The sequence below is a fragment of the Zonotrichia leucophrys genome, chromosome 3 (genome assembly GCF_028769735.1).
Source record: "Zonotrichia leucophrys gambelii isolate GWCS_2022_RI chromosome 3, RI_Zleu_2.0, whole genome shotgun sequence".
Taxonomy (NCBI): domain Eukaryota; kingdom Metazoa; phylum Chordata; class Aves; order Passeriformes; family Passerellidae; genus Zonotrichia; species Zonotrichia leucophrys.
The window spans coordinates 99557255-99577853 of NC_088172.1; the positions used below are offsets into that span (position 1 = coordinate 99557255).

A 20599-nucleotide genomic window follows, 5' to 3' on the forward strand; every position below is an offset into this window, starting at 1 on the left:
AGGAGAAGTGTGAAAAATGCATGTATTTTATGATTGGCTTTTTGCAAATATTAAAATGAATATTATATGTGTTGTGTTAGAAAGTAATGCTGTATTAATTCTCTTAAGTACTGTGTTAAATATAGTTTTAGGTTATAAAAATTGTTAAAATAGGAACTATGCTATGTAGGATACTTTTTTAAAAGAGAGGATTCACAGCACGGTAGCAGCCACAGGATACCTGAATCTTTCAGAGAAAAAGAATTTATTGCTCCATTATCAGAAGAAGCGAGCTTCTTCCCGCCTTGGAGGCGCTGTCAGGATTAGAAGGAAGAAGTTGACAATGACCAGACAGAATCCTGTGTTTGAATGGAATTTATGCATCATGTATGAGGTGTATGAATATGCAACAGGCTGTTGTTCTTAAGGGTTAATCCTTTATTAACAGGTGTCTTTCTTCGGGCTCATGCTGCCCAGAAACAGGTACCTGGATGTCTGTAACTCTTTGCTTTTATTGTCTCATATTGTCCTAATTCAAATTGTCCAAATTGTTATTACTCTAATTGTGTTAATATTCTTTTTAACCATTTTATTACTATTAAACTTTTAAAAATTTTAAAAACAAGTGATTGGCGTTTTTCACAATAAGGAACCAGGCAGTGGAACCTTCTCCCTGGTTCCACCTTCCAGCACCTAAAGGGGTACAGAAGAGCTGGAGAGGGACTTTTTACAGGCACGTGCAGTTGTAGGACAGGGAGGAATGACGTTAAACTGACAAAGGAATGTTTTAAATTGGATATTAGGAAGAAATTCTTCACTGTGAGGGTGGTGAGGCTCTGGAACAGGTTGCTCAGGGAAGTCTGACCTTGGTCCCTGGTGTTCTTGCTTCCTTCTAGCCATTCAGTGGTGAATGGGAGCTGGGATTAACTTCTGAAAATAATGTTAGCTTTGGTACTCAGCAATGACCTTTCCTTGAGGGACTGCAGATCTGTGGAGTGGAATAAACTGAGCAAGACTCCTGGAAAGTACTGTCTATTCCAGAACAAAACTCCAGTGTGCTGGGCCTGACCCTATTCATATCTTCTGTGCAAGCACAAGAGGTTTTAATGTTATTTTGACAGATGGTGTCGTGTCTGTTTCCATTCAAAAGCCGAGGGAGCATCTCTGGATTTGTGTCAGCAGTCCCATTTCCGGGTATTATTTACATCTCCTGAAATAAACCAGTCACAATTCCTTGGATATATTTGAAGGACTGCAGCAGTTTATGACAAAACCTCCCTGACATTTTCCTACCATAAACATCTGAGTACCAAAATGGAACACACCAGGGCAATCCCAGAGAATGTCCCCGTGTACTTCAGAACAACCTCCCAAGTCAAGAAGCTGTGATGCAGCTGGGCATGTGATTTCCCTGGCAATGAGCACAAATCTGCATTATCTGGGAGAGGTCCTTTCAGGAGATGACTGCACAGATCTGTTAAAAAAGAAAAATAAAGAAAAAAGCAGAAATATTTTTGATGTCCATAACATCAAAGAGCCTCTTAACTTGCTCCCAGGTCAGATGCTTCTCATGTGATGCAGCTAGGAAAAAACATGTGAAAAGGCATTCTGACTGAAAACAGCATGGAAGTAACCCTCATGGATGGAGAGACCAAAACAATTTGTCTCCCTATTACCCACTTTAGGTCACAGAAGAGGAACACTGAGCTGAGATAGATTTTTGCCTCATGCTACAACGGAGGCAGGCAGGATGAGCATTCTGAGAAACACAGCTGGGTTTTACATCCCCATGTTCTTATGCTTCCATGAAGGTTGAAGTACATGAATTTTTGTTCATAAAACCCTTTGCTAGGTTGCACAAGACCTACCCCTCTTTGCATTTGTCCATCAGGGTGAGAGCAAAAAGGGAGGATTTAGTGAGAATGTGGAAAGAAGCAAGGAATTTGTTTGTCTCTAAATTTTAGTCCAGAGTAGGCACTTTTGACATACAAAAAGCTGCAAGTTTGGCTTCTAAAGGTGCTGATAAAGGGCAACTGTGCTTGTAAAACCAGTTCCCATCCCTTCAGCCCCTAGAAGAAGGGACCTAAGAACAATTTCCCTATCTCCTGCACAGATCTGGGGCAGGCTCAGCTGCACTGACAGCTGCTCTTCACAGCACAGTTCTGACTGTCAACACTTTGGCCTTGAAGTTGTAAAATGTTTTTAAAACAGATAAATATTTTTACTATTGTCCCAAATTTGTGTCAGATACTTTTGCTCCATGTAAAAGTAAAGGGGAGTAAAATCATTGTCAGTTGTGGAACATCTGAGTGCAGCCAAAATGATTCCTTGCCCTAATGTTAAACTTAACAAAGCAGCATCCTTCACATGTGTGAAAGATTCAATCCATCAGAAAGATTCCCATTAAAAAAATCTCCAGCTGGATCAAGTGTCCAGTGAAAAGGAACTCAAGAGCTCAGCACAAAGACCAGAGGTTGACACAACCTTTGAGGGAAACCTGCTGGAAAGAGCTCTGATAGTGAATAGCTCTTGGCTAGTGAAGAACACAGCCAAACACAGAATTTATCAATTTTCCCAGACTGACTTTACCTTGGCAAATGTAAAAAAATAAGTAGGCAGCTCTTTGGGGCTCTGAAGAATTTTCCATGTAACTTAGTTCTGTGTGCAGTGTTCAAAATAAGAATTATGGACACAAGGATGTCACTGATGTTGTGCAGGGACTTTGGGGAAAAGAATGTGATGGCCAACTTAAGATTTGGGAATCTGCAAAAGATTCCATTTTATCCAGTGATTTATAGTGGTAGTTCATGTGTTTGTACCTTGTCTCTCCTTCATTACCACCTTACTCTTCATTCCTTCTGTACACAGAATCATCTTGGGTGGCATGGAGCAGAGAGGAGTGTGAATTTGCCTGTGTTCTTCCTGAAATGACAACAGCAGCAGAGGGAAATCGCCATGACTCCAGCTCGTGTCTCTGCCCCCACAGATGATGAGTAAGTGCTACAGAGCTGCCAGAATCTTAATTTCACTTGCTGCTTGATGAAGCAATGGAAACAGAGGCAGGAGTGGTTTGCTTCTGACTGAAGAAGTAATTTCACCTATCTACTGGATTATCTTGCTTACTACCATGCCTTTTTTTCTTCTTTTAATTTTTAATTTTAAACAAAATCGCTTACAGTCTGAAAATACAAACTTCCCACACCCATTGCAAATAGGGCGAAATTGCAATTTTCCTTATTCACCCCCCTGATCTCTCTACTGAGCAGGGTCAGACAATTCCAGCAGAACTATTCTTTGGCCTTTTCCTCTGGTTTCTCTGTTTACTCCTCCACACTTCTCTCTTATTATTTATTACTCCTTTTATTTCCATCAGGATCTACATGCATATCATTTGATTTACTGAAGGGATAAGTTGATGTGCATTTAAGCCTTCCAGTATTTGAAAGGGGTCTACAAGAACGACAGAAATGGACTTTTTACAAGGGGATTTAGTGACAAGACAAGGGGGGGTGGATTCAGACTGGAAGAGAGTAGGTTTCGATAATAAATTAGATATTGGGACAAGTTCCGTACTGTGAGGGTGGTGAGCCGCTGGCATAGGCTGCCCAGAGCAGCTGTGGCTGCCCCATCCCTGAAGTGTTCGGGGACATGTTGGACAGGACCTTGAGCAACATGGTTTAGTGGGAGGCTCCAAGCCATGCAAGAGGTTGGCACTGGATGACCTTCATGGCCGCTTCCAGCTTCAGCCATTCCCAGACTCCGCCCGCCCCGAGGCTGGGGCACGGCCCGCACCCGCCCCGCCATGGCGGCGCCGCCGCCTCAGAGGCCGCCGCCGAGCACCGGGCGGGCGGTGACACCCGCCTTCCTATTGGCCGATCCCCTTCCCATTCTTCTCCCCTATTGGAGAAGAGCGGTCTGTAGGCGGGGAGAGCCGCTGAGCGACGGCTGTGGCGGCGAATGGGCGGGCGCGGCCGTCCCTCCCGGCCGGCGCTGGGGCGGGAGCCAATGGGAGCGGCGGGGGGCGCGTGCGGTGCCGGGAGCAGGTAAACAGCGGGGCCGGCCGCGGCGCGGGACCGGGACAGGGATCGGGACCGGGATCGGAATTGGGATCGGAATTGGGATCGGGATGTTGCGGGTTATAGACGGGATGGGACGGGACGGGACGGGCCCGGCATTCCTGCGGGGTCTCCGCGCTCCCGGAGCTGCCTGTTTCTCTCTATGTGTGTATATACATATAAATGCATGTTCACGGATATACGCATATTATATGTAAAAAAATTACATATTTCCACGTGAGTTGCTGTATGTACGTGTGTTAAGCTACCTGTACACCTATTTCTGCTGGGCGGTGGCGGCGTGTCCCGGCTTTCATGTGGAAGCGCCCGGAGGCAGAGAACTCCGGGCAGAGTTCTTCAAGCATTCGGAAGGGCAGCCGGGCAGCGAGAACATTGCATGGGAGCAGGAGCCCCTCTGGCCTCCTGCAAAGCCTCTGCCTGCTGGGCTGGGGCTTCTCTTCTCTTGGCGCTTGTTTGTTTTTGGTTTTTTTTTTTTTTCAAATTTTTTAATGTTGTCGGTGTCCCTGGATGTGCGCCTTGGATGCGCAGGGCAGCGGCCCAGCCCCGCTGTGTCCCTGTGTGGGCACAGGGGAAAGCGGCCACTCGGGCAGGACACAGAAACTCAGCCCAGCACAGGTGTCCTTGTGTGTCCCCAAAGTGTCACCTCCAGCCCCTGTGCTGGCTCTGATGCCCTCGGCTACACCGGGACCGATGCGAATTGCAGCTCCCGCATGCGAAGTGTGAGCTTTGAGGTTTTATTGTGTGGGGCTGTGGTGCCTTCATGCTGTGACACGGAGTATTTGGGCTCAGTGCTGGCAGAATAACCCTCCTGACCCTCTCAGGCAGGGTCTGATTTCAGCTCCGCCACCAGAATCGCCCTTTGGGAACTACATCTTGTGCCTTTCTTGTGGGACAAGAGAAAGCAGTGCTGGTTCAGTCACAATGTAGAAAGCAAGCTATGAATCTTTACTTCTTCCCACAGCATCTTGTGGTTTGTTATTTTTGTGTTCTGGGGTGGAAAGTGAGCGGTGTTTGCACTCTGAGATGGTGTGTTCCATGTCCCCTGGCATTTTAGCAGCATTCCTATTCTGTCTATATTTATTAGCAAGAGCATGGAAGTCTTTCCTCCTAATTTTGGCCCCACCACTTCTGATTTATTAAGTTTATTTCCTTCTCATATTTATCAAAAGCAGTGGCTGCTGCAGCCAAAACTTACAACACCAGGCTGTCAGTATCATCTCAAAGCTTTCCCTTGATCTAAATATAGCAAAGAAAATACATTTTTCTTAATCTAATTGCCATCAAAGAGAACAATATAGATTAGAAGGAATTTTTACCCTCAAGTGGATAATTAAGTATTCTGCCAGGCCATAGCAGCTATTCTGTGCTGTATTGGGTACAGGTATTATTTGTGATGGATGAAATGCAAAGCAAAGGGTTTAGATTGTTTGCAGCATGAAAAGAAAAGGCAAACTGAGGCTAGATCTTAATGTTAGTGAACTGGCCCAGTTTAATCAAAATCCATGAAGCTGGTTTTTTGCAGTTGAGGAAAGAAGGACATCTGGAAAGAGAATCGGTGACTCCTGCTTCTCTTCAGAATTCACAAGACTGCTGTAAAGCAGGAGTAGTTGTATTCCCACCTCAGCTCTTGTAAGAAGCACTTACTGCTGGCCTACTTTTTGTCCTCTTTCATTTTTTCCACAGAGTTTTGTGAGTTGGGTCATTTTGCTCTTATGCACTGTATGATTTTTTTGAATGGGACCTGATGGTTTGAGAGGCAGAGAGGAGAGCCTTGCTGGATATAACTTAGTGCTTCACTTTGATAATGGCCTGGAATTTTGTTTAATGTATTTGGTAGATCATGCTCTCAAGCTTTCTGTGAATACAGATACTCCTTATATTTATCTCCATGTTTTCCATTCCTGAGCTGTCCTTCTCCCTTTTCCAGCTCAGCCTAGAAAAACAGTCATTATGCACAGGCATGTTTGCTGTCATGAGCATGAGTAAGAAAGCAGCTCCCTTGCTTTCCATTGTGGTATGTGCAGCACCCTTTTGGCAGGCAGAAACAATTTCCACGAGGCCCTTTTCCTTAGTTTTAGCAGTGAAATGAGACCAGAAAACGGTGTGGCTTTGTGACACAGGTGATGAGCACCTGGTGCTGATGAGAGCTGGAGGGTGGTAAGACAGCCCTTTGCAGGACAGTTTGGATCAATCTAAGGCAGGAGACCTCTAGAATCTTGTACTCAAGACCTGTAAAGTCTTGGATCCCCTGGGGGGTGTGTTTGTGTCAGCCCTCACTGGGACTGTGGCTGTGTAAACAAGGGACACTGAAGCTGTGTTCAGCTCTGAATCTGCTTGCTGAGCAGAAGTATCATGGCACTTCTATCTCCTTGTTGGGGGAGCCCGGGAGAAAATGTCCTTAAAACTGGCTGTATTTCAACGTGAGTTTATTTCTTCCAGTGTAACTGTGAAGGTTAGTAATTAGCACAGAGGTTTTGCTGTTGGTTTAACTCCTCCAGTGGGCATTAGTAGGGTATTGAAAGTAGGCTGACTGGCTGTCCCTTCAGACTCCTCTGCAGAATTTCTCTCTTTATGTAGCAAAAATGATTTCGTAAATAATGTGAGAAAAAAATTCTTCAGTATTTTGATTGGGTCCCAAACTATCAGTGAATAAAGCTTTATTTATTTTCTCCCTGGAGTCTGGCATGAGCAGAAGGTTTTGAGAGTTATTTAAATCCTGTAGGTCACAGATCCTGTGGCATGAATAACTTATCCTGTTCCTCATCCAGAAGTATGTCATGATTGAATGACTGTGGATCTGATTTCTGTAAAGACCTAAATCCTAGAACTGGAGCAGAGTCTGGTGTCCTAGCTGCAAATTGCGAGCCCTCAGGTGCTCAGTCAAAAGACTGAGCAAATTACTCATAAATACTAAATTTATTTATTAAATAATTATTCAAATAATATAATAATATAAATATTTAAATATATTTTCTTAATATAATAAATATTTAAAGACAAATTAGTTGAATAAAGCATGTTAAGGATCCAGAGGGGAGATCTTGGTCTCTGTAAGAAATAAGCACACAAGTGTTAAGCAGCTCACTCAGTAAGAACAGGATTACAATGAAGCTGACAGGCCTGGTGTGAGGGTTAGCCCTGCTTCTGTTTCCCATAATGTACCACTCTTATCACCAAAGGAGGAACAAAATGATATGAAAAAGCAAGAGAAGCCAGGGGAGGAGCAGATGTCTGAAAAATGTTTCACTTTTTGGATGGACTGAGTTGATGTTCTAAAATTTCTTGAAGGTGCAGATGTGTTGAGGAGGCTGTGACAGAAAGGAGTGGTCTCCTACACCTCCCTCTTTCCTTCCTCCACAGTGAATTTCAGTTTCTTTAGTGAGAAGCAAGAATATCTCACAGATCTTCAAAGCAAACACTCTGATGTCAGGGTGTGCTGGTTGGGCTGTGAATGTGTGATTCAGATTTCAGTGACTGTGTCCAAATCACGTGGCTTCTTCAGCTTCCTCTCCTATTTCCTGAGACACAGGAACTTGGGTAAGGTTCTGCAGAGGAGGGTTCTGGTAGGTACAACTGCTGACAGTGCAACAGAGGTATGGTTTTGCTTGTGGACAAGTGGCTGGGTATCAGAAAAGTGATTCATTACTTGCTTTGTTAAGCTGACTTAATAAATGCTAAAAGGAATTTTCCTATTAGTTGCATTTATAACTTCCTGCAATCCGGATTTTAAGGCTGTTCTGCCATATTTAGGGCCGTGCACCTTCTCTCTTTGGTGTCTAGAAAGAAGAGCTGTTCCTTTCCTTTCTGCACTCTGTCACTGCTTTTCCTGCTTTTCTGCATAGCAGTAGGTGAAAAGAGGCCAAGCATTTCTAGCCCCCACATATTTTCTCTCTGTGTTTTTGCCCATTCAAGTAGTTTTGCTTTTAATCACAAGCCAGCATAAGGAAAAACCCACAAGTGGCTCTCCTAAAAGGAGACAGGTGTTTCACTTGCTATGCAAATCTCTTCATCAGCAAAGAGAAGCACTGCTAATACATTTCATCTGGTTAATAAACAGTCATAAGGCAGCATGTAGCTCCTGATTAGTGCCTCATGTAAAGCTGAGGCTCCAGGTTACTAAGAAACTTGTGCCTCTTGCTGATGCTCCTGGGAGTGTTGTGTAAGAACTGAGCTTTCTGACAGGCAGGCAGTGTGTGAGGTGAATCTGTGTCTGGCCCTGCCAAACAAACACTGAGCACTGAGGAACCTCCTTTGTGGAAGGCAAGGTGTGCTGGTGGGAGAGGGGAAATAGAGGCAGCAGGTGTGAAAACTGTGGTAAAGGAAAAGCAAGTTTCTTTAGTGCTGCACTGTGCTGATAGCCGTGCCTGCAGCAGTCCCAGTGACTCGAACTGAAGGGTTTGTCGTGGCTGGGTGAAGGCAGGACAAACCTGCTGTTGGGAGGAGATGGAGCCTCCCTGCTCTGAAATCTGCTGAATCCTCCTCAGACTTCCAGTCCTTTGCAGTGTGGTGTTCACTTGTTCACTGTTCTCTCCCCCCTCTGTGCTTGTCCCCCCAGGCTCGGGCAGTGCTGGCTGTGCCCTCCTGGGCGCTCCCTGGGCAGCGGCCATGATCGCCTTCATGAACAACTCGGACAGCGAGGAGGAGCCGTGCAATGAGAGAACGTCCCTCATGTCTGCTGAGAGCCCTCCTGTCCCCTCCTACCAGGATGGCCTGCCAGCCTCAGAGGCAGGGGAAGCACAGGCACACAGGGTAGGTGTGTGCTGACAGAGGCAGTGCTGCTGCCCCTCAGTCCCTCCTTCCAGGCTGGATTCTAGGATTGGCTTTGCTGTTGTTTCACTGGTGTCACACTCAGCCAGCAGCAGCACTGCCTGTTGCTATTTCCTCTACCCTGACTTTCCCCCCATATGTACCCCTCCCTTTTCCTTCCTTTTGATAAAGATGCCAAATCAGGCTTTTAATCAGGACCTGATGCACATTTGACTGTTGCAGGACATCCTTTTTAGCCTTCTTGTCTGCTCTGGTCAGATGCAGCTAATGTTAGAACAGAATCTAGTCCAGCTGCCAGCAAAGCAGCAGGATAAAGCAAGCACAGCATTGCTGAGAGAGGAGGAACATGTCAAGCTTTTGTCACCTCAGATGACATTTTTTTCTGTCTAGTTCTGGGCATCTTGCCCTTCACATTCATGTGTCTGTCTATATATGTGTATTTGAAAAATGTGGTGGTGTTCACAGGGGTCCCAGGATGAGGGAAGAGACGAGAATCTTGACTCCATGTTTCAGAAGGCTGATTTATTATTTGATGATATATATTATATTAAAACTATACTAAAAGAATAGAAGAAAGGATTTCATCAGAAGGCTAGCAAGGAATAGAAAAGAATGGAATGATAATAAAATCTTGTGACTGACCAGAGAATCCAAGACAGCTGGACTGTGATTGGCCATTAAGTAGAAACAACCACATAAGACCAATCACAGATGCATCTGTTGCATTCCGCAGCAGCAGATAATGTTTACATTTTGTTCCTGAGGCCTTTCAGCTTCTCAGGAGAAAAGATCCTAACAAAAGGATTCTTCATAAAATATGTTTGTGACAGAAGAGGTCCTTAGGTATTCATGGAATTGGTTTAAAAACTATTGCAACCTGTTTGCAATGGAATTTAATGGAATTTCTAATTGTATTGTTCAGGTGGCACCTTTCTATTAGATCTCAGCTGTGGTGGCCTACAGCAGCCTCGTGAGATATGATGGAATCTAGCTTTGAACACAAAGAAAAGAAGCATCTTACACATTTGCAAATATTTCTTTTCAGAAGAGGCGAGCAGGCAGCAGCCGTGGCCCAAACAACATCGCTGGTGGAGAAATGTCTGGCTCGGGTGTTCCAGTGAGAGAAAGCATCCTGGAAAATGAAGAGGAGGAACTGACTCTGAAATATGGAGCAAAGCATGTAATCATGCTCTTTGTGCCTGTCACCCTGTGTATGATTGTTGTCGTCGCCACCATCAAGTCAGTGCGCTTCTACACGGAGAAAAACGGGCAGCTGTAAGTGGGCTCTGAAACAGCCTCAGTATGTGGGACCCCTGCCCTAAAAACACGCTCTGGGCATGCAGAGTGCTTCCCTGGCAGCCTGGGAGAACCTTTACACAGGTACAGGTGGCTGTAGGAACACACACAGAGCTCACCTGTGTAAGCTTTTCATATACCTGCGTTATACTGATGTCATTTGGGGTGCCCTGAGTGAGGCCTGTGAGCAGCATAATAATGAAGCTGCTTCATTCTGCAGCAGAAAAGGCCCAGGCTGAGCTCCTAGACTGTTCACTCACTAGCTGGCAGCAATGAGGGAATAGCATGTTCATTTGGATGAGTGTCTCATTTCCTGGTGATATTTCTGGTTCCTAAAGACTCGTGGTGTGGGTACGTAATTCCAGCTCCTGCTGACAGTGCCTGGCTCCTGGGGCTCTAACTGCTTCACATATGGCATGGAGAAAGGGGGACTTGTCCCTTGAACTGAATGGAAGGAAACAAAATAGGGTGGTGAGAAGGGATAAAAGAGTCCAAGACTCTCCTACCAAGTGTGGAAAGAAAGGGTGTCCCCCATTTCAGAACAGCACCTGGGAACCCAGCTGCTCTGAAGAACATGCCTTTGATAGAGACCACTGATCTTTAGTTGATAATTAACTTGAGCCCAGCCTACATCTCATGTTTGCTGTCCTTGGCAGTTCTACCTCCCTTTCTTTCCCACACACAGAGGTCTGGTTTTATCTGGGACAGATAGTTAGAAGAGAATATTTTTACTTTCTATGGCTTTTGCTTTATCCTGCAGGATCTACACCCCTTTCAGTGAGGACACCCCATCTGTGGGGCAGCGTCTCTTGAACTCGGTGTTGAACACCATTGTAATGATCAGTGTCATCATTGTCATGACTGTGTTCCTGGTGCTGCTCTATAAATATCGCTGCTACAAGGTAAAGCATCCCTGCCACAGCCTTTTCCACTCTGTGCTGTGAAGCCTGGGATCAAATGGGCCTTGCATGGCAGTGAGAGACACAGGCACTGCACTGGCTCATCCTCATGCTGGGCACAGCAGGAGTCATACTGTGCAGGAGTGTTTGTCAGTGGTGATGGAGCTGTGCCTCTGAACAGGCTGTGCTGTTATTTTGTCACTAATGGCAGGCCCTTAAAAACAAGGTCTGCCACTTTGTGTTAGTCAGGTCTGAGTCTTCTCCATCTGATCCAAATGTTTTGCCATTTGTACTTGTACCACTTACTGTGGATGCTTCTATTAAGATATTTCACACAAGCTTTGTGGGAACTGGTATTATTTCTGCCTTCTGGAAGCTCTGGTAGAAGAGCACAAGGCTTGGAGAGAAAGGCACATTCAGGTTCTATGGTGCTCAGGGAGTTCTTATATGTGGTACCAGCCCAGCATTTGTGCTCTGTTCATTCCTGCTTTTTAAACTTGTCCCAAAGAGAGAGTTTATTTTACAGCTTTGGGCAAACCCCTCCTCTTTCCTAGCAAACAGAAAGAATGTGCTCATCTGTATGAGCCAGCAGCCAGTAGGAATACCCATGAAAATGCTTTGGCCAGAGACTGAAATAAACCCAAACCAGCTAAAATGCTAAGGGACAGAATACAAAATGAAAGTGGGACAACTGGGAGGGACTGGCTGTCCCCTCTCCTTCACTGACCATAGGGAAGGCAGGGTCTTTGGGAGTGCAGAAGGAGACTACTGGGCTGCAGTTCTGTGACCTGAGCAGGGATAACAGCCCCTACAATCACTGTCTCTTCTTGCCCTTGGCAGTTCATCCATGGCTGGCTGATCCTGTCCTCCCTGATGCTGCTCTTCCTCTTTACCTACATTTACCTCGGGTAAGTGGGAATGGTGCAGGTAACCTGGCAGTTCAGGGCTCCTTCACCTCTTTGCTGACAAGTCCCACTTTGAACAAGAAAAGGAATGTCTCCCCTTCTCCAAATGGACTTTTAAGTGTTGTTAGAAGAAGACAGTTTTCTTTTTTAAAAACTGGAAAAGAACATCTTTAATAGTCAATGCTCAATTTTACAGAAATCGCTGGGCAGTGATACTGTGAGCATGAAATGAACAGGCTGAATCCTGTGGTACAGAGGCTCTGCATTATACATTGAGAAGCATGTGGAAAGGCACTTCATGTGCCAAGTTACTTTCCTGATTTGTCTTTCTTCTTAGACAACATTGTTTCAAGCTCATTCCCTTAGCTCCCAGCTCAGGTGAAAGGAAACTTTTAACTTGTGGGTGAGACATTTGTTAAGACATTTTCATTTTTAACTGTAAGCATATTGCACTTGGTGGTGGGATGACATTGACAGCATTTCTTTGCTGTAGACAGTCATGTAGCCACAGGCCTGTGCTCATTTAAGACTTGAAATCCTGCCTGCTCAAACCCTTGGAACTGCTGTTCAGCTGAGCACTAAGGCAGTGTGATGCTGGTCTGTAACACAGCACATCTCAGGCAGGAGGAACAGGGCTCAGAGCAGGGAGTAGCCAAAGGGCAGGTTCCCCTTTCATGATGGGAGCTGCTCTATTCTGCTTCCTCCTGGTGTAGCTTGGGGCTTTTTTATTTAATTACAGCCTTACCTTTTGTTTGACTTTGCATGTCACTTGCTTTTACTGCTCAGCTGAATTTTCTTGTGGTATTCCAGGGAAGTATTGAAGACTTACAACGTGGCCATGGATTACCCCACTCTGTTCATAGTCATCTGGAATTTTGGAGCTGTTGGAATGATTTGCATCCACTGGAAAGGTCCCTTGCAGCTCCAGCAAGCTTATCTCATTATGATCAGTGCTCTGATGGCACTGGTGTTCATTAAATATCTACCTGAGTGGTCAGCATGGGTGATCCTGGGTGCAATCTCCATCTATGGTAAGTTGGGTTGTGACTCTCAAGGTGTGGCTCCTGGAGAGGTTGCTCTGTAGCAATCTCAGGACTCTGTATGTCCTTCACAAAAACAACTTTATGGTGCTGAAAGCTTTAGAAAGTGCCAGATGGGCTATTAATTTGACTCCCTGTCTTGTCTCTTGCTAGTTGTTCGTGTAGGGAGTGTACCTCAGCCAGGTCTTTCAAAGTGGATCACCAAGTCAGGGAAGGACTGAACCTCACCTCACTGCATGGATTTTTATCAGTAGCAGACCTGACAGCTTTGCAGGTTTTGTTTATTGCTGTCAAGAGATCATGGATTTTGGTGTGAGTTCTAAATATCAAGGGAACCTGCAGGACAAGAGGGAGGAGATGTGATGGAACTGGGCTGAAGGCCTTCCTGCATGTGAAACCAGAGCCAGTGTATGAAGTGATGGAGTGTGGAATGTGAACAAGGCACCCCCACTCCTCCTCTGATTAAATTTAACATCTCAGTGAAATGCTGCCATCAGCTTTCAAAGAACTCATGTGGTATTCTCAAGGGGCTTTTTATAGGATTAACACAGTGAAAACTCTTATTATTACATTAAGGCTTGGAGGTGGTATTTTAAGTGAACAGCACTTTCAGGGACTTGAAACAGCTACAGTTATGCAAAGTGGTGGAAAGTGCCATTCAGGAAATCATCTGGTTTATATGGATGGAATGTAAAATATGCATGACAGTTCAAGATGAGATTGGTCCTTTTCTTTCTGCAGATCTGATGGCTGTTCTCTGTCCCAAGGGGCCACTGAGAATGTTGGTAGAAACTGCACAGGAGAGAAATGAGCCCATTTTCCCTGCATTAATATATTCCTGTGAGTAAGATTAAAATGTTAATGTTTTTAGCCAGATGAAACTCTATGTCTGTGTCAAAGCAAAGAGCATTGTCTTAGCTACTTTCTTGCCTTAAGAATGGTGCCCAGTTATGTTCTGGAATTTGTAGAAGGCCTTGTTTATCAGTTACAATGTTGCTAAATTAGCCAAAGGGAGCCCACATTTACCTTGTGAAGCTGGATGTTCAGAAACAGACTCATCCTTTCATGAATACAGTGCAGAATATGCCTTTTTTTGTGCACACAAAACCCTGTGTGAGGTGGGCAGCAGTGTTTGCCCCGTTCTGTGATGAGCTGATGCTCACTCAATACATTTATTCATTGTGTGTGTGCTTTACAGACACACTTAAACATGTGATGAGGCTCCATGCTTCCTGCAGCCCCCTCTGTACTGTACAGATGACAATGCTTAGAAATTTGCTTTATTGTTCATTGTTTAGCTCCCCACTTTGCAAAGAGCTGCATTCAAGTGTTGCTCTGCAAACAGAATCAGTCATCTCTCTCTCCCCTGGCTTTCTTGGGCTCTTTAACTACCACAGAGTCTGGTGTCCTTGTCAGAGGTATCCACATGCCTCAACACTCATGGGACCTGAACTTGAGTGCTTCATGGATTATCACAGACATCTTTTATGGAAAATCCTTTCCTTAGGATTTTTTCTCCTGAGAGGCTGAGAGGCCTCAGGAACAAAATGCAAACATTGATTATCTGCTGCTGTGGAATGCAACAAGTGCATCTGTGATTGGTCTCATGTGGTTGTTTCTAATTAATGGCCAATCACAGCCCAGCTGGCTCGGACAGAGAATCTGAGCCACAAACCTTTGTTATCATTCTTTCTTTTTCTATTCCTAGCTGGCCTTCTGATGAAATCCTTTCTTCTATTCTTTTAGCATAGTTTTAATATAATATATATCATAAAATAATAAATCAACCTTCTGAAACATGGAGTCAGATCCTCATCACTTCCCTCATCCTTAGACCCCTGTGAACACGGTCACAATTGACCTCAGTGACTTTTTCATTACATCACTTGGAAGATGAAGGGTTATTCCCAAATGTTTGGTCCTAACCTGAGGATGCCTACAACCTGACTGAATTTTTTTTTTCTTGGATTTAACGTTACATAAATGCTTTTATGTGTTCCAAGCAGAGTCTCAGCTCACCTCAGCTGCCTTGCCTTTTACAGGAGATTCTGTTACCCTGACCTGAGACAATCTAGATGAAGTCTCCCATGCTTTAGTTAACAAACAAGAGCTTCCCTAAAGGAGAATGCAGTTCAGCAAATAATAAATAATGAACAAAAAGTTCTTGTGCAGAATGTCAGTGTCTCCATTACATTCTGTGGCTCCCTCTAGATACAAAAACATCACCTTGGCTGAGCTCATCATGGAAAAGCAGGCACTGGGTTTGCCTTGGCTTATTTTGTTTAGCTTAGCTTCTATAAAATCAGGAAGACTGATGCACACTTAAATAAAAAGCTGATTTGAGGTCCCTTCTGCTGATTTTGGAAGGGTTTGTATTCCTTTTCAATTTAAGGATCCCAAGAATATAAACCACCAACCATCAGTTGCTATTAGAACCAAAACAGAAATATGCAATATTTTGGCAGGATGGAACCACAATAGGCAGAGAGAAAATGTGCATTCTGACAGCTCCTGTAATCCCTCACTTGTACCTTTAGCAGAACATGAGCCAGCTGTGTTGGTTAACCTCTGGTTACCTTTTGTATTACTATCATTCCCTGGGACATTGTTTTCTTTGAAGAGAAGAGACAGAAATCAGGAAGAAACCAAAGGAGTTGAGGACCCTAGTTCTGGAATTTTGCTTTCTTTAATCCACAGAGAAGATTAAATTGACTCTTAGCTATTTGTGCCCTGGAACTTTCTTAAAAACTGAATGGATGCATTGCCTTGGCTTTCTCCCACCTTGCTGTCTCAGTTCCTAGGGAAACCAACTGAGTGTTTTAGAAGCATTTACAGGGGCAATGGTTTGTATTTTTAGGGACAGCTAAATACTTATTTCCTCTGAGCTATAGTGGCCAATGATTTGTGCAGCTGATTACTTTCTTTCTTTCTTGCAGCTGCTATGATGTGGACAGTTGGAATGGCAAAGCCAGACACAGCAGCAAGAGGAGCAAGTCAGCAGACATGGGATGCAGGTTTGTTTGCATGTTCCTCTCCCATACAGAGCACTGTCCTACAGAAATAATGAGGATGTTTGAGACTGAATGTAAACATAAGCCCCCAAATCCTGATGGATGAATTTTTTTTAGCGTTGTTACCTGCAGAACTCAGTGGTGTTCATAAACCTGCTGTTAGGACTGGCAGCAAAGATGAACAGTGTAGGAAACTACAGTATTCAGGCCACTTCTATTTTAAAAAACCCCAAACGAACAATAAATCAAGCAGAAGTGTTGTTCAACTCACGTCTTCAGTGTACTGAAGTCAAAGCTGAAAGTGAGCTAGTGGGGAGTTATATTTTTCCATACTGGGGATGGTAAATTCCAACATAGGCTCCTAAATATAATACTGATGAGCTGGTGAAATTCAGTGCTGCATTCAGACCAGTGCCATGGTGCACCTCTCTGTAAGTGCTCTATGGCTCACCCTGCTAAAGAAAATAAACGTCTTTACCTTTGGGTAAAGCCTAAAGTTAAAGGCAGTTACCCACCAGTAGCTTTTGTGATTCAAGTTTACATTGTAGCTGGTTTTGCAGTAATTTGGGTGCCTTTGCTTTTATCATCTTGAGATACAAATTAAACTGCAGTTTTAAGGTGACTGAATCAAATCTTACATGGTTTTTGGAGGATTTCCCATCTAGTCCTGTTGCACTTGAGATGACAGTACTTTTGAATGTTAAGGCAATAAATGTGTGCAGAGGTTTGATAACTGAATATGCTGCTTATTTCAGGATGAAGCAGCTGACATACCAAGGGATGGCAGGGACACAATCCTGCTGGGAAATGGGGCACAGAGCAGGCACAGACTACATGCTGAGGGGTACAGAATGCTCTGTGGAAGCTGTGTCCCAGATCTGCCTGCACCTGCAGCAGCAGCAACCTGCACACTGACATGGACTGAAGAGTTCTTAGGAGCTTCTGAAAAATAGGAGTTGTCAGATAAAGTCATGTATCACAGAGTGGCTGCTTCTAAAAGTACTGCTAAAGGCTCTGTCAGATGGGCTTTACCAGAGGAGGGAAAAAAGTGAAATTTGTGGACAATGAAATGAGTCAACTGGTCCTGATGGTCACATCTCCAGGAGACAAAAAGGGCTCACCCACTGCAGGGCAGCTTCACAGGAGTGTGGGTTTCATGGGCTAAAACATGTTATAAATGTAGCTGTCTCTTGTGTTTCTTTTTTTTTTTCTTTTTGGTAATGCACTCTTGGCCTGTTTTTGTGGACCCAAGCTGAGGATGGCAGAGAACAGCTCAGGAGCCCTGCTCATGCAGAGTCCCAGATGTCAGACACGAGAGGTCCTGTTCCAACCCGCCCTGTCACTTTAGAGGAGCTCGAGGAGGAGGAAAGTAAGGGAAGCTTTATACCTTGTTTTCAGTGTAATTAGAGCCTGACAGTTTTAGTCTTTGTGCTTAACACTCTGTTCCTAGTTTGGTTTAATCACAGTTAATCTGAATAGCTGTGCTTGCTGAGCAATGAAGATCTTGAGTCTGACTGTGTATTTCCTCTTGCTGCTGCAGAATCTGTTCTGGGATTGTGGCTCCAGTGACATCTGTTGGCTACATGTACAATTTAAAACACTTCCTTCTTCCCCCTGACTCCTGTCCCTCTCTGTCCTTGTGCTTCCTCAGCTGCTTCATTTGGAAAGCAGCCTCAGAGAATGAGGGAGAACAAAGCCATTAGTGGGAAGAGGGGCTGGAAGTCTCAGCCTCCTCAGCAATGTGTGGGTCCAGGTTGGTAGCCAGGACTAGCAACCTTTACCTGCTCCCCAAGGGACAAGAATTTGTTCAGGAGGAAGCAAATCAGGAGGCTGAGAATTAACACTTATTTCTTTTTTCCACTTCTTTCAGGGGGTGTGAAGCTGGGCCTTGGAGACTTCATATTTTACAGCGTGCTTGTTGGGAAAGCAGCTGCCACAGCTAGTGGGGACTGGAATACCACACTGGCCTGCTTTGTAGCCATTCTCATAGTAAGTGAGCAGCTTCTAAAAGCTCTGTCACAGCCTGCTCAGCACAGAATTGTTGCCAGGAGTACCAGCAGCTGAGCACTGCTGAATCAGCCCAGGTAACCTGCTAGGTGTTCAGGAATACTCTGTCTCTAGATAGGCACTGCAGCAGAATGATCCAGACTGATCAGAGCAGAGCCAAGTGTGGATGTGGTGGGGCTGAAACAGCCCTAGGAACTGCTGGTGTGTTTGCTTCAGCCACAAGAGTCAATATTTGGAACTGCACACTGATTAGCAAGTGTAGTTGAAAAGGTTAACTCTGTTATGCTAGGGGGAGCTGATAGATAAGAGGGTAAGGACCTATCTTATTCTACTGTTTGAACTGGAAAAAAATGAGAAGGAGAGAGACTGAAATCCATGGAAATTATCAGTAAGGGCAGATGACTAACATACTGTGGCTGCTAAAGAGTTGGTCCTGCCAGGTCTAATGAAGACACACTGTTAAGCTTCCATCTGAGTGGAAAATAATTACTGTGCACTTGTTTACCTCAACATCCTCATGGAAATTAACCAGAAAGACAACAGCAGGATTTTTAGAATGTAAAAGAAAATCTGGGTAAAACCAAAGTTCGCCCATTGTAATAAGCAATCCAGCCAAAAGAACAGCAGTGGATTTTTGATTTCATTTTGAGTTTGGGTTTTTTTTGGTTTTCTTTCTTTTTTACCCTAAGAGACTTTGTAAACTGGGAATGTGTTCTAAGTATTAGAGACCTTCAGTTGAACTCCTGTCAGTGCAGTTCACCAGGATTTAAGTGCCTTTGTCTGCTGTATCCATACTTCATTCATAATGGCACAGAACAAGGAGTTAAATAATGTGTACAGAAGTTACCCTCTCGGGGTCAGCTGTACCTCTGCATTTGCTGTTCATTCCACTTTCCCAGCAGAGATTTCTGTGCTCAACATTGCTGAGGAAAAACCTGGCCAACTTGTGTGAAAGATGAAGCTGTGGGCACAGAGATATTCTGCTGCTGGTAGCTCAGGCAGTCTGCAGTGCTCTGGAGTGCATTTAGATAATTACCTGTGTGTTGGCTTGTTGGTGACAGATGAATTTCTGGTTGTCTAACTATTACCTCCTTGTGATTTTTATTCTGTTCTCTCTGACAGGGTTTATGCCTAACACTTTTATTACTGGCTGTTTTTAAGAAAGCACTGCCTGCTCTCCCCATCTCCATCACCTTTGGCTTGATCTTCTACTTCTCGACAGACAACCTCGTGCGACCCTTCATGGACACCCTGGCCTCCCACCAGCTGTACATTTAGAAGAAGTGAGAGTTAGAGGATTCTTTTTCAAGCTTTGCTGTGAAGTATGGTACAATGTTTGGAATAGGTCATAAAGTTTTTACACTTAGTGCCATATATTTGTAAGGAAAACACTAATTCCTTGATATGCCGTGTACTAAAAATCCAATAGTTACATGTTGAACTGAGATTTTTCACAGGACTCTTGGTGAAAAGCCTGGCTCCTTGCTGATGTCAGAGTGTTACTTTTATTTTATTTGATGTGCACAGTGGCTGTTGTGAGCACAGAAACCTGTATGTGGCACGGAGCACTGCAGAGGTGAGGGGTCTGATCTTCCAGGAGCTAAGTAAGGTGTTCTAGCCCTGGAACTCCAGTCATCTTTTACCACAGTCTAGAATTTCCAAGTTTTCACTTAGAACTTCTAAATCTACACTTCTGAAGTGTTGTGCAAACATGAGGTGCAAGTGATTGGAAAAGCCCAGCTGGGAGCAGGCACAGAGCAGTGTGTGAGCCATTAGAGAAGTGAGGCTGAACTCTGCTGTGCAGCTGAAATTGCCCCAAAGGCCCATTTCTCCTGACCTCAGTTAGACATGGTGAGCCAGGAGGGATTGAGACAGGATCCCCAGGAGGGACTGAGGCAGGATATCAGTGCTGGGATGGTGGAACATCAGGCTCCTGATGCTCTCTGAGCACATCCACCAGTGCAGCAAGCAGCTGATGGAGGCAGGGCTGCCCCTTGCAGCACGTCAGATCCTCAGCGTGCAGAAACAGATTCTGCTCTCTCCTCCCAACATTTTGTTTTTTAGGAAATATTTTTCTGGGTCATTGCTACAATCCTGAAGTGACCCTAAGGTGGAAATGACTAAACAACTCCAGTAAATCAGACCTGTAACTTACTTGCTGTGTTTCTGGTCTCATTTCTGTGCATTGTTGTAACTACTCCAAAGGAGGATTTACCTTCCCTTTATTAAGAGGTCCTCTCTTACACTGACTGAGACTTGGTTTACCTAGGTTTTTGTACTGTTTAAAGATTATTTTTTTAATTACAAATTTTAAAATAGCTATTTAGTGTCAAAGGAACTCTTTTGGAAATATCCAGTCATAGTTTGTATTGAAATACTGGGGTGCAAACTTCAATCTGTTGTTACATTACTTTTAGGAATAGCTGTACACCCTCAAGTGAGTTCATTAAGAAAATCACAGTGCTTGATGTCAGTAAAAAATAAATAGGACAGACTGAACCATTATGTTTTGTCCACCTTTGAAAATAACTTTATTTCTACTCTTTGAGTCAGTTTTTCAATAGCTGCCAAAGTTCTGTGATTTTATTTTTATTTTTCTTTTTACCTGTGTCTGTTACT

The 20599-nt window shown here is 44.3% G+C and overlaps 1 protein-coding gene across 2 annotated transcripts; it reads left to right on the forward strand.

Annotated features, from left to right (window-relative positions):
- The first annotated feature begins 3986 nt into the window (after positions 1 to 3986).
- PSEN2 (presenilin 2) lies at positions 3987 to 20134 on the forward strand. Of its 2 annotated transcripts, none has more exons than XM_064709510.1 (11): positions 3987 to 4022; positions 8611 to 8804; positions 9868 to 10097; positions 10879 to 11020; positions 11858 to 11925; positions 12733 to 12953; positions 13704 to 13802; positions 15899 to 15976; positions 17226 to 17342; positions 17844 to 17962; positions 19103 to 19398. In XM_064709510.1, the coding sequence occupies exons 2-11, from the start codon at positions 8661 to 8663 to the stop codon at positions 19256 to 19258; spliced, it is 1374 nt and encodes a 457-aa protein (XP_064565580.1). In that variant the 5' UTR covers positions 3987 to 4022; positions 8611 to 8660; the 3' UTR covers positions 19259 to 19398. The 2 variants fall into 2 exon arrangements, with proteins under 2 accessions (XP_064565580.1, XP_064565579.1); XM_064709509.1 differs by lacking the exon at positions 3987 to 4022 and adding an exon at positions 4092 to 4199 and having other exon boundaries at positions 19103 to 20134.
- Positions 20135 to 20599: the final 465 nt, after the last annotated feature.

Bases quoted from the DNA above. Each gene is read 5' to 3' on its own strand.
- PSEN2 (XM_064709509.1), top strand. From the start codon at position 4,106: ATGTTGCGGGTTATAGACGGGATGGGACGGGACGGGACGGGCCCGGCA. The intron at 4,200-8,610 runs GTGTGTATATAC...TTGTCCCCCCAG, and splicing joins AGCTGCCTGTTTCTCTCTAT to GCTCGGGCAGTGCTGGCTGT. The intron at 17,963-19,102 runs GTAAGTGAGCAG...TCTCTCTGACAG, and splicing joins GCTTTGTAGCCATTCTCATA to GGTTTATGCCTAACACTTTT.